Here is a 14,592-nt window from a genome sequence, read left to right as displayed (position 1 = left end):
CATATTTGACTCAATTTGGCATTTATTTGTCACCAAGATGGCATAGCAGTCAGGCGTCTTTTGTCCTCGTCTTGTCCCGTATTTATATATATATATATATATATATATATATATATATATATATATATATATATATATATATATATATATATATATATATTTACAACTTTCTTCGCATACCTTTTTAGACATTTTTCTTATTTTCCATAAACTCATCTTCAAAACACTCTCCTGCAACCCGCCACAGCAATTTATATTTTAAAAAAAGAAAGTATTATTTACCTCAAATCTGTAATCCTCCATAGAAGCTAGCCAGAAGCTAACCAGAAGCTAACCAGAAGCTAGACAGAAGCTAGCCAGAAGCTAATCCAGAAGCTAGCCAGAAGCTAACCAGAAGCTAGCCAGAAGCTAATCCAGAAGCTAGCCAGAAGCTAACCAGAAGCTAGCCAGAAGCTAATCCTGAAGCTAGCCAGAAGCTAATCCAGAAGCTAGCCAGAAGCTAATCCAGAAGCTAGTTATCTTCTTTACTGGCTAATCGTTAGTATTCAGCTAACCACGGTTTGTGGTCATCAGCTACCCTTTAGCTCTTTAGCTTTAAATCTATCGGCTTGGACCGGAACATACCAGACCTATTTTTCTCTCCATGTCCCCGGATTTCTACCGCAAGCTCTGGACATTTATACCTGGATCTCGTAGCTAGCTGCTATCCGTGTGACTATCGGCTTATGTCGATTCCGGAGCAAAATCAATTATTCTGGAGCTAGCCAGCTGAAGATTTCCATCAGTCACTCCTGGACTACAATCACCTATCCGGACCCATTTTACTGCCAACGAGGAGCCCCACCGGGCCTTCACAACTGGACTACCGACGTTATATGCCCAGCTGGCTCCTCTGTCGCAACGTTACCTGAATGCCCATCTGCGGTCCGTTAGATGTCTTATCGGCTGCTATCTGAATAGACCTATCGGACAATTGTTTTTCTTTTTTTCTTGGGCCTCTATAAATATATCTATTTTTAATTTTTTTATTTTGCGAATTGGATTGATCCCTCTACTACACGGAACCCCACTAATCCTACCGACGGAAACGCATGAGGTGGCTAAAAACAGACCTCCATCCTATGCTAGCTTGCTACCTATGGCCCGGCTAGCTATCTGAATCGCCGTGACCCCAACCAACCTCACTACTCACTGGACCCTTTTGATCACTCGACTAAGCATGCCTCCCCTTAATGTCAATATGCCTTGTCCATTGCTGTTCTGGTTAGTGTTTATTGGCTTATTTCACTGTAGAGCCTCTAGTCCTGCTCACTATACCTTATCCAACCTATTAGTTCCACCACCCACACATGCGATGACATCTCCTGGTTTCAATGATGTTTCTAGAGACAATATCTCTCTCATCATCACTCCATACCTAGGTTTACCTCCACTGTATTCACATCCTACCATACCTTTGTCTGTACATTATACCTTGAAGCTATTTTTTCGCCCCCTGAAACCTCCTTTTACTCTCTGTTCCAGATGTTCTAGACGACCAATTCTCATTGCTTTTAGCCGTACCCTTATTCTACTCCTTCTCTTTTACTCTGGTGATGTAGAGGTGAATCCAGGCCACTCCTATTCCCAATGAGCTCTCTTTTGATGACTTCTGTAACCGTAATAGCCTTGGTTTCATGCACGTTAACATTAGAAGCCTCCTCCCTAAGTTTGTTTTATTCACTGCATAAGCACACTCTGCCAACCCGGATGTTCTAGCTGTGTCTGAATCCTGGCTTAGGAAGACCACCAAAAATTCTGAAATGTTCATCCCAAACTACAACATTTTCAGACAAGATAGAACTGCCAAAGGGGGCGGTGTTGCAATCTACTGCAAATATAGCCTGCAGAGTTCTGTTCTACTATCCAGGTCTGTACCCAAACAATTTGAACTTCTACTTTTAAAAATCCATCTCTCTAAAAACAAGTCTCTCACCGTTGCCGCGTTCTATAGACCACCATCTGCCCCCAGCTGTGCTCTGGACACCATATGTGAACTGATTTCCCCCCATCTATCTTCAGAGCTCGTGCTGCTAGGCGACCTAAACTGGAACATGCTTAATACCCCAGCCACCCTACAATCTAAGCTTGATGCCCTCAATCTCACACAAATTATCAATGAACCTACCAGGTACATCCCCAAAGCCGTAAACACGGGCACTTGGCGAGGGCACTAGAACAGTTTGCAGCACCCGGCCTCACCCTACTCGAAACTGAAGTCAAACGTCTACTGTTTGCTGATGATCTGGTGCTTCTGTCCCCAACCAAGGAGGGCCTACAGCAGCATCTAGATCATTTGCATAGATTCGGCCACACCTGGGCCCTGACAGTAAATTTCAGTAAGACAAAAATAATGGTGTTCCAAAAAAGGTCCAGTTGCCAGGACTACAAATGCAAATTCCATATAGACACCGTTGCCCTAGAGCACACAGAAAACTATACAAACCTCAGCCTAAACATCAGCGCCACAGGCAACTTCCACAAAGCTGTGAATGAGAGGCAAGAAGAGCCTTCTATGCCATTAAAAGGAACATAACATTTGACATATCAATTAGGATCTGGCTAAAAATAATTAAATCAGTTATAGAACCCATTGCTCTTTATGGTTGTGAGATCTAGGGTCTGCTTACCAAACAAGAATTCACAAAATGGGACAAACACCAAATTGAGAGACTGCATGTAGAATTCTGCAAAAATATCCTCAGTGTACAACGTAAAACACCAAACAATCCATGCAGAGCAGAATTAGGCCGATATACGCTAATGATAAAAATCCAGGAAAGAGACGTTAAATTCAACAACCACCTGAAAGAAAGCGATTCCCAAAACATCCATAACAAAGCCATGACCTATAGGGAGATGAACCTGGAGAAAAGTCCCCTAAGCAAGCTGGTCCCAGGGCTCTGTTCACAAACAGAACCAACAGAGCCACAGGACAGCAACACAATTAGACCCATCCAAATCATGAGAAAACAAAAAGTTAATTACTTGACACATTGGAAAGAATTAACAAAAAAACAGAGCAAACTAGAATGCTATTTGGCCCTAAACAGAGAGTACACAGTGGCAGAATACCTGACCACTGTGACTGACCCAAACTTAAGGAAAGCTTTGACTATGTACAGACTGAGAGTGAGCATAGCCATGCCATTGAGAAAGGCCGCCGTAGGCAGACGTGGCTCTCAAGAGAAGACAGGCTATGTGCACACTGCCCACAAAATGAGGTGGAAACTAAGCTACACTTCCTAACCTCCTGCCAAATGTATGACCATATTAGAGACACACATTTCCCTCAGATTACGCAGATCCACAAAGAATTTGAAAACAAACCCAATTTTGATATACTCCCATACCTACTGGGTGAAATACCACAGTGTGTCATCACAGCAGCAAGATGTGTGACCTGTTGCCACTATAAAAGGGCTACCAGTGAAGAACAAACACCATTGTAAATACAACTCATATTTACATGTATTTATTTTCCCTTTTGTACTTAACTATTTGCACATCGTTACAACACTGTATATAGACATAATATGACATTTTATAATTTTGGAACTTCTCTGAGCACTGTTCATTTTTATTGTTTATTTCACTTTTGTTTATTATCTACTTCACTTGCTTTGGCAATGTAAACATATGTTTCCCATGCCAACAAAGCCCTAAAATTGAAAATAAATTGAAATTGAATTGAGAGAGAGAGAGAGAGAGAGAGAGAGAGAGAGAGAACACGAGAGAGATGGGGGTGTGAGAGAGGGGGGAGTGAGAGACAGCAAGAGAGGGGGGAGTGAGAGACAGCAAGAGAGAGGGGGGTGAGAGAGAGAGAGCGAGAGAGAGAGAGAGAGAGAGAGAGAGAGAGAGGAGAGAGTCTACTGAGCTTCTTACTGTCAGCTAAATGAGCGCCCATCAAGCAGCAGTCAAATGGAATTTGGTTCATGCCATACAGCTTGCTGCAAGTCAACTAAAGCAACTTCAAATGGCTTGTGGAAAGGCACTACGCAAACCACTTATAGTCACATCAACATTTAGCTGGAAAGAATGAGGAAAAAGACAAGCTCTTCCTCAAGTTAAATGGTTTCAATAGACTATCATCTCTGTAACTTTCTCTTACAAGTGCGGAAGTTAAAACAAAGCTAAAATATAAACCATAAAGATTTCTATCGGGGACGTATACTTGGAAATTGGTATACTTGGAAGTATACTTGGAAATGGAAATGTGTATATCGCTTTATCAAATACCTACAGGTACTACGGAATGCAGCATCAGCACTGTCTCTAAAGTACAAGAGGAGTGATGTCGTATGGTCTTGACACACTACAACACATATCACATACTAACGATCTCTACCATCACTTCTCTGCAGATGGGGGCTGTACAGTCCACAATAGCTTCACTTCATCCAGTGTGCTACCACCAGAACGTAAAGGGGGGAAGGAAGGATAGATAACTGTCATTGTATATCTTCTTTAGTGTGCAACTCCATTTGAGGTGTGAACTTAGTCGGGGGAGTGAAAGTGGAGAAAGAGAAGGGTGAGGAAGAAAGGAGAGAGAGACAGTAAGAAACAGAGAAGAAATTGATGAAGGATGAGAGGAGAATGGAGTGAAAGAGAAGACAGAGTGAGAAACAAGGCAAGAAAGAGGAAGAAAGAGGGGAAATGAGAGAGGGTAGCCTGGTGTTATAGACTAGACCTAACAGAGTAAAAGCCCAGCTGGGACTCATATTAGTATGATATGTTACGTTTAGTTATATAAGCCTCGAACTCAGGCTCTGTGTGTAGTTAACTGACCATCTCTGCCCATTCATTGCCATTTTACCTGTTGTTGTTGTCTTAGATGATTAGCTATTTGTTTCTTACCCATTGTTGTCTTAGCTAGCTCTCCCAATCAACACATGTGATTGCTTTATGCCTCGCATAAATACTGTTGGTTAGGGTAGTTATCATGGTTTTATTTTACTGCGGAGCCCCTAGCCCCACTCAACATGCCTCAGATACCTCTTTTGTCCCACCTCGCACACATGCGGTGACCTCACCTAGCATAACTAGTGTCTCCAGGGATGCAATCTCTCTTATCGTCACTCAATGCATAGGTTTACCTCCACTACCATACCCCAGTCTGTACATCATGCACTGAATCTATTCTACCACGCCCAGAAATATGCTCCTTATATTCTCTGCCCCCAACACACTAGACAACCAGTTTTGATGGCCTTTTGCCGTACCCTCATCCTACTCTGTTCCTCAGGAGATATAGAGGTTAACCCAGGCCCTGTGTGTCCCCAGGCGATCTCATTTGTTGATTTCTGTAACCGTAAAAGCCTTGGTTTAATGCATGTTAACATCAGAAGCCTCCTCCCTAAGTTTGTTTTACTCACTGCTTTAGCACACTCCGCCAACCTTGATGTCCTTGCCGTGCCTGGCTTAGGAAGGCCACCAAACATTCTGAGATTTCCATCCCCAACTACAACATTTTCCATCCAGATAGAACCGCCAAAGGGGGAGGCGTTGCAATCTACTGCAGGGATAGCCTGCAAAGTTCTGTCATACTTTCCAGGTCTGTGCCCAAAGAGTTTGAGCTTCTAATTTCAAAAATGAATCTCACCAGAAATAAGTCTCTCACTGTTGCCGCCTGTTATAGACCCTGCTCAGCTCCCATCTGTGCCCTGGACACCATATGTGAATTGATTGCCCCCCATCTATCTTCAGAGGTAGTTCTGTTAGGTGACCTAAACTGGGATATGCTTAGGCCGTACAACAATCTAAGCTAGATGCCATCAATCTCACACAAATTATCAAGGAACCCACCAGGTACAACCCTAAATCTGTGAACATGGGCACCCTCATAGATATTATCCTGACTGACCCGCCCTCCAAATACACCTCTGCTGTTTTCAATCAGGATCACAGCGATCACTGCCTCATTGCCTGCATCCGTTATGGGTCAGTGGTCAAACGACCACCCCTCATCACTGTCAAATGCTCCCTAAAACACTTCTGCGTGCAGGCCTTTCTAATCAACCTGGCCCGGGTATCCTGGAAGGAAATTGACCTCATCCCGTCAGTAGAGGATGCCTGGTTGTTCTATTAAAGTAATTTCCTCACCATCTCAAATAAGCATGGCCCTTTCAAAAAATGTAGAACTAAGAAGAGATATAGCCCTTGGATCACTCCAGACTTGACTGCTCTCGACCAGCACAAAAACATCCTGTGGCGTACTGCACTTGCATCGAATAGTCCCGCGATATGCAACTCTTCAGGGAAGTCAGGAACTACTACACACAATCATTTAGGAAAGCACAGGCTAGCTTTTTCAAACAGAAATGTGGATCCTGTAGCTCTAACTCCAAAAAGATCTGGGACACTGTAAAGTCCATGGCGAATATGAGCACCTCCTCCCAGCTGTCCACTGCACTGAGGCTAAGAAACACTGTCACCACCGATAAATCAAGAAGCATTTCTCTACGGCTGGCCATGCTTTCCTCCTGGCTACCCCAACCCCCTGCCAACAACTCTGCACCCCCCGCAGCAACTTGCCCAAGCCTCCCCAGCTTCTCCTTCACCCAAATCCAGATAGCAGATGTTCTGAAAGAGCACCAAAACCTGGACCCATACAAATCAGCTGGGCTGGACAATTTGTACCCTCTCTTTCTAAAATTATCCGCTGCCATTGTTGCAACCCCTATTACTAGTCTGTTCAACCTCTCTTTCGTATCGTCCGAGATTCCTAAAGATTGGAAAGTTGCCGCTGTCATCCCCCTCTTCAAATTGGGTGACTCTAGACCAAAGCTGTTACAGACCTATATCCATCCGTCCCTGATTTTCTAAAGTCTTCGAAAGTCAAATAAACAAACAGATCACTGTCCATTTCGAGTAACCACCGTACCTTCTCCGCTGTGCAATCCGGTTTCGGAGCTGGTCACAGGTGCACCTCAACCATGCTCAAGGTAATGATAATGGTACTAAACTGCCATCGATAAAAGACAGCACTGTGCAGCCATCTTCATCAACCTGGCCAAGGCTTTTGACTCTGTCAATCGCCGTATTCTTATCTGCATACTCAACAGCCTTGGTTTCTCAAATGACTGCCTCGCCTGGTTCACTAACTACTAGAGTTCAGTGTGTCAAATCGGAGGCCCTGTTGTCCGGACCTCTGGCAGTCTCTATCAGGATACCACAGGGTTCAATCCTCAAAACTCTTTTCTCTGTATAAATCAATGATGTCGCTCTTGCTGCGGGTGATTCCTTGATCCACCTCTACGTAGACGACACCATTCTGTATACATCTGGCCCTTGTTTGGACAGTGTGTTAACAAACCTCCAAATGAGCTTTAATGCCATACAACACTCCTTCCGTGGCCTCCAACTGCTCTAAAACGCTAGTAAAACTAAATGTATGCTCTTCAACCAATCGCTGCCCGCACCCTCCCGCCCGACCGACTAGCATCACTACTCTGGACAGTTCTGACTTACAATATGTGGACAACTACAAATACCTAGGTGTCTGGCTAGACTGTAAACTCTCCCTCCAGACTCATATTAAACATCTCCAATCCAAAATTAAATCTAGAATCGGCTTCCTATTTCGCAAAACAAAGCCTCCTTCACTCATGCTGCCAAACATACCCTCGTAAAACTAACTATCCTACTGATCCTCGACTTCGGCGATATCATTTACAAAATAACCTCCAATAATTTACTTTGCAAACTGGATCACAGTGCTATCCGTTTTGCACCAAAGCCCCGTATACTACCCACCACTGCAACCTGTATGCTCTCGTCGGCTGGCCATCGCTACATATTTGTCGCCAGACCCACTAGCTCCAGGTCATCTATAAGTTTTTGATATCTCAGCTCACTGGTCACCATAACAACATCCACCCGGAGCATGCGCTCCAGCAGGTATATCTCACTGGTCATCCCCAAAGCCAACACCTACTTTGTCCTCCTTTCCTCCTAGTTCTCTGCTGCCAATGACTGGAACGAATTGCAAAACTCCCTGAAGTTGGAGACTTATAACTCCCTGACTAACTTTAAGCATCAGCTATCTGAGCAGCTTACCGATCGCTGCAACTGTCAACAGCCCATCTGTAAATAGCCCATCCAACTACCTACATCATACCCATATTGTTTTAATTAACTTATTTTTCTCTTTTGCACACCAGTATTTCTACTTGCACATCATCATCTGCACATCTATCACTCCAGTGTTAATTTGCTAAATTGTAATTACTTCACTACTATTGGCCTATTTATTGCCTTACCTCCTTACTCCATTTGCACACACTTTACACATATTTTTCTATTGTGTTATTGACTATACTTTTGTTAATCCCATGTGTAACTCTGTGTTGTTGTTTTTTGTTACACTGCTATGCTTTATCTTGGCCAGGTTGCAGTTGTAAATGAGAACTTGTTCTCAACTGGCCTAATAAAGGTGAAATAAAAAATCTAATAAAAAAAATAAGACAGAAGGTTACTTAAAGAGTGACTGCCCCTAAAAAACAACTAATCCCTTTAAAAATGGCCTGTGTGGCATCAATATGAATTAACAACATATATTCTTGACTACAAAATGTAATTAGGATAATTTTGGTCATAAAGTCAGTCTCATCTAAAATGGAGTTTGGAACCCGAGTGTGTCACAATGAGTAAATTAAGGTTGGGTTTGGATTACAATTATGCCAACAATTCATGCTCCCTTTTGCCAAGCTCGAAGTGCAAATAATTTCCTTCATTGAATGGGGCTCCGTTGTTTCATCGCCCCCAACACATTCAAAGGATCATGGCGGTTTGAGACTGAAAAGCCCTATCCGAATTGACCATGTCTCTGGCTCTGGTTCGGCAATGCATGCTTCCAGAAGGATGCACAAACAACTATGGTTTACATGCCTTGCTAGTTAGCTAGCTAATGTTAGCCTACAAGTCGGATTTGCAAATTAGTTTGTAACTCATACAAGTGTATTATGTAATGGATAATGGATGCAGCTATGGTGGTAGCTTACTCATGTCTGAGTCTGACTAATATAGTGAACTAGGAGCAACAAACCGTAACATCGTCACTGGGCTGAACCTAATCTAATCTGCAGCTGCAGTCAGTGTCTGTAAAGCATAGAATTAGCTTGACCCGTGTTACAGCCCTGATGACACAGATGGCTTCATCAACAACAGTAATGTGTGTTATGTGAAAAGTTTTGCTAAACTAGTAGGTTAATTACCCAGCCAAGCAGATACAAGTAGTAGAGTTATTTTGGTTGTAAAGTGCATTATCAAAACACTGTCTTTTTTTATATCAAATTGCAATTTACCACTTGGCTATCTATTGTATGACTCTGTCACAGGCCCTCCCAGTCAACACCACCTCATAAGATGAGGAAGTACATTGGTTATGATGATTGCCTTCTGCATTCGTTCGAGAAATGTCCATTTTGCAGCCAAACATGGAACATAGAGAATGCCAGCAAGAGGACCCTCAGCATCACACAGGCATGCCCTCGCTGTGAGCATTCCTGTAAATAGAACAGGGATGACACTTGAATCAGGTTGGTGACATTTGACCTTTCCTCCTCCAACCCTTCACCTGCTCCCTGACTCGGACCCCTGCTCCCTGACTCGGACCCCTGCTCCCTGACTCGGACCACTATTCCAGTAGCGGAGGTTATTAATAGCCTGGGACAGGCAGCGAGGGCCCTATTTCTAAACCTCACTGTTCTAACCTCTTCCAATACCTGTAATTCCCTGCTTTTTCCTCAGCCTTAAGAGACCCATAGATCCAGCCAATGACATGTTGATAGGGAATTGAGAATGCACTGTCTGGAACGTAAAAGGCACCTGCCCAAAAGGCCTCCGTTTATTAAGTCATAGTTCCACTAGGGCTAAGCCATGGTTCGACCACTTTTTAGTCAATAAACAGGTATTCAATCCTATTCCAACAATTATATATATATATATATTAAAAATAATGTAGGCACTAATATTCTGTATCTATGCTGTAAAAGTATTGTATCTGATGACCCCGGAAATTCAGAATAATATGTAAACAGTTTGCTTCAAATTGCAAACTGCCCCAACCCTCTGACTCATATTAGTGTCATGATGCTCATGTTATCATTAAAATCAGGACACACAAACTAATACAGCTGACTAATAAAGCTTTGCAATATCATAACAGGTCCAGACCCCCCCCGCCCCCCGCAGGGCTCTCTCTTGTTTTATATCCGCAATGCCTTGGCACCTCAGAATTCCCCTGGCTTATGCCAGTGTCTTTGAACACCTGAGCTGCCAGCAGAGACAGCACAGAGACAAACCCTCCCTGGCACGCACACAAATGAGCGTGCACACACACACAAATGAGCGTGCACACACACACACACACACACACACACACACACACACGAGGGCCCAGGAGGAGTGCATGATGAGGAGAGACAGATGGTGCTGATGGCTCCTGTTCTCAGCTCAACATCCAATCAAAAACAGCCAACACCACACCAAACACATCTCTCTGCTAACAATCTAACCAAACACTCACTTAGCCCAGTTTGACTTTCACCATCTACCTTTAGTCTAACGTAGAAGCACTGGATCTTCTGCGTTTAAAAAAATAATGTTTATTCATTATGAAATTGTAAAAAATATTAATAACATTCCACCCATGAGGCCACTAGGTCATTTGACTGTAGGAAAGGCTACTAGATTAATTCCTATCAATACATAACTAGAAGAACCTATTCACCTTATTTTACAGCTCTAAATCAATTGACAATTAACATCACCCTTTTGCTTATCATAACTATCCAATTCCTACAGATTTCTTCAAAAGAAGGGGTAGGGGCAGTTATGGACTGAGACATTGTGACCGCTGATCCGTACAGACTAGTGGCTGAGAGGGCCACTTGTGCAGGTCATTAATCAGAACAATCAGCTAATCTACTCTCAAACACCAAGGACGCTAATTAAACACCATGGGTGAGACCAGTGGACACAGCAGCCAGCCTGGATTTGAGTAGCCTCCAGTCCAGCCGAGGTGCACCGATTCAGGCATGATGCACTACAAAGGCCCTTGGCTATAAGCCTGAAGGCCCGAGCCAAGAAGCCAGGTGCAGGAACAACTCAAGGTTAGGCGGAGTCTCCTCACTTCCAGATGCATCACAGTGGTGATTCGATGCCAGCTTCTGCTAGGCAGCGCCAGTTCGCCCCTTTCCACACACATATGGGCAGTGAGCGGGAATCAAAGCCCCACATTAGTGGGTAAATATCAGCATTAAAGGTTTGTTTGGATAGGCAAACCAGCCGGGGCAGGAACCGTCACGGGCTGAATTTAGACAGGAGGGGAGGAGTCCTCCCTTTCTGAGAAGAGAAGTGATGGGAAGAGGTGACAGTGCCCTACCAAGTATCTTCTTTTTCTCAGAAGAGAGCGGAGACAGAGAGTGCCCACCAACCCTTCCAACAGTAACCAATGACCACCCAGCATTCTATGCTATTTGTGAAGCAAGCCTTGTTTTCCACTCCCTTAACCAATAAGTTCACTTTGTTTATGTTCAAGGCGATGTTAGTGTGAATAAGTAAGTGGGAGAAGGGGGAGACAGTTGAACATAACACTGCTGCTGCTGATGGTGGCTGAAATAGTGAGGGGTTGGCCGCTCGGATAATGACCGGAGGACCCCAGCGGAGTTCTGACCGACTGCTAATAGGCTGGTATTATCGTAGCCTAGCGTTAGCCTAGCTGTTAGCCGCTAGCTTTTATCTGCTAGCTTTTAGCCAGTAGCAGGTAAGCCGTTAGTATGTCAGCCATACCTTTGACGATGAGCTCAGCGTAGTTGGAAACCCCGGAACCGCCATCGGAGCGGATGACGCAGCGGTAGCGGCTGGTGCTCCTCTGGGACGTATCCCCGACACTGACGGTGGCTGAGAAACGTCGGTGGTTCACCACCCGCGTCACCATGAGGGCTGTATCTTTACCGTTCCACTGCTGCAGAGAGATAGCCAGACAGACACTTGCTTACTAACACATGTACACACGGTATTTCTCACAATGTTATGGTAAAAAAGGATGGTCATTCAAATCTGATAACCAAAGAAACTCACAGTATAGTTAATGTTTGTCAGATACCCTGCAACGTTTTCAGATAGATTTCTGTGACTTTCCATTTCACAGCACTTTTCCTTGTGGTATCAACTCGACTATAACAATCTCCCAAAGAGTAATTTATTCGATCATGTCCTTAAGCCTTTTTTATGCCCTGGGTACTACTTTCCATTACAAATGCCATTACTACAAGACACAAACATTTGCTAGTGAAGTACAGTGATGGCTGGTAGAGAGGCAGTCGTCCATGTTAAAACAACACTTTCTACTCAGCGCACAGATTGTATGGATATCCCCATAGAGATTATACCATTACAGTGTGTGTGCAAGTACAGCAAGGAACTGGAACATACTGTACGTGTCCTTTCACAAGGGCGAGGTCACTCATAACACTGCAACAAAGATCAAATAAAATGCCCTGTGTATTCTACATCACTGATGAGGCCAAACCCGGATGACGCTGGTCCAATTGTGAGCCGCCCTATGGGTCTCCCAATCACGGCCGGTTGTGATACAGCATTATTTCTCTAGCCCGATCACTCAGGCAGGGCTGCCGTCTGTTATTTTTCAAATTAATGATAATATAGTTCAAGTGAGAGGGACAAGCTGGATGACAACTATAGTGGATCGAAGGGGAGGGACTCACCTGTAGCCACAGTTGGTCATGTTGGGACCACTTCCCCCCAGCAGTACACTGGAAGGTGGCGTTCTGGCCCACGTTCACCTCCACATTCTGCAGCCGCAGGAAGTGAGGTGCTTTCCCTACAAGGGTCAGGAAACTGTGTCATATACTCAAATATTTTTTTTTAGGGTTGCCATGGGGCCATAAAAGCAGCATCGCGAATTGCTCCTGTACATTTTTGTAAATGTTAGTCATATTTAGTTGTTTTTTATAGATTTTTTTATATATAAATACACAGTATCAGTCAAAGGTTTGGACACACCTACTCACACCTACTCAAGAGTTTTTCTTTATTTTTACTATTTTCTACATTGTAGAATAATAGTGAAGACATCAAAACTATGAAATAACGCACATGAAATTAAGTTGTAACCAAAAAAGTGTTAAACAAATCAAAATATATTTTCTATTTGAGATTCTTCATAGTGGCCACATTTTTCCTTGCTTGTGCAATCTTGACATTCTCTCAATCAGCTTCATGAGGTAATCACATGGAATGCATTTAAATTAACAGGTGTGCCTTGGTAAAAGTTAATTTGTAAAATGTATTTCCTCCTTAATGCATCTAAGAATTAACAAGGTAGGGGTAACAAGGAAGGGGTAGTATACACAAGCCCTATTTGGTAAAATACCAAGTCCATATTATGGCAAGTATAGCTCAAAAAAGCAAAGAGAAACGACAGTCCATCATTACTTTAAGACATGAAGGTCAGTCAATACAGAACATTTCAAGAACTTTTACAGTTTCTTCAGGTGCAGTTGCAAAGACCATCAAGCGCTATGACGTAACTGGCTCTCATGACGACCACCATAGGAAAGGAAGACCCAGAGTTACAGTGAGGAGAACAAGTATTTGATACACTGCCGATTTTGCAGGTTTTCCTACTTACAAAGCATGTAGAGGTCTGTAATTTTTATCATAGGTACAACTGTGAGAGACAGAATCTAAAACAAAAATCCAGAAAATCACATTGTATGATTTTTAAGTAATTAATTTGCATTTTATTGCATGACATAAGTATTTGATCACCTACCAACCAGTAAGAATTCCGGCTCTCACAGACAAGTTAGTTTTTCGTTAAGAAGCCCTCCTGTTCTCCACTCATTACCTGTATTAACTGCACCTGTTTGAACTCGTTACCTGTATAAAAGACACCTGTCCACACACTCAATCAAACAGACTCCAATCTCTCCACAATGGCCAAGACCAGAGAGCTGTGTAAGGACATCATGGATAAAATTGTAGACCTGCACAAGGCAGGGATGGGCTACAGGACAATAGGCAAGCAGCTTGGTGAGAAGGCAACAACTGTTGGCACAATTATTAGAAAATGGAAGAAGTTCAAGATGGCGGTCAATCAACCTCGGTCTGGGGCTCCATGCAAGATCTCACCTCGTGGGGCGTCAATGATCATGAGGAAGGTGAGGGATCAGCCCAGAATTACACGGCAGGACCTGGTCAATGACCTGAAGAGAGCTGGGACCACAGTCTCAAAGAAAACCATTAGTAACACACTATGCCGTCAAGATTAAAATCCTGCAGCGCACGCAAGGTCCCCCTGCTCAAGCCAGCGCAAGTCCAGGCCCGTCTGAAGTTTGCCAATGACCATCTGGATGATCCAGAGGAGGAATGGGAAAAGGTCATATGGTCTGATGAGACAAAAATATAGCTTTTTGGTCTAAAATCCACTCGCCGTGTTTGGAGGAAGAAGAAGGATGAGTACAACCCCAAGACACCATCCCAACCGTGAAGCATGATGGAGGTGGAAACATCATTCTTTGGGGA

General features: G+C 43.5%; 1 protein-coding gene across 25 annotated transcripts in view; it reads right to left on the bottom strand.

Annotated features, from left to right (window-relative positions):
• ptprt (protein tyrosine phosphatase receptor type T) overlaps positions 1-14,592 on the bottom strand; it is a 415,067-nt gene that overhangs the window by 242,570 nt on the left and 157,905 nt on the right. For all 25 annotated transcript variants that reach the window (XM_090205068.1, XM_090205070.1, XM_090205071.1 and 22 more), the window contains exons 5-6: positions 12,771-12,886; positions 11,833-12,007 (exon numbers count right to left, since the gene is read on the bottom strand). In XM_090205068.1, the coding sequence (XP_090061194.1) occupies positions 11,833-12,007; positions 12,771-12,886 (291 nt within the window). The remainder of the gene's footprint in view (positions 1-11,832; positions 12,008-12,770; positions 12,887-14,592) is intronic.

The sequence above is a fragment of the Oncorhynchus mykiss genome, chromosome 17 (genome assembly GCF_057628025.1).
Source record: "Oncorhynchus mykiss isolate SJ-2025 chromosome 17, ASM5762802v1, whole genome shotgun sequence".
NCBI lineage: Eukaryota > Metazoa > Chordata > Actinopteri > Salmoniformes > Salmonidae > Oncorhynchus > Oncorhynchus mykiss.
This window is presented reverse-complemented; position numbering and strand designations above follow the sequence as displayed.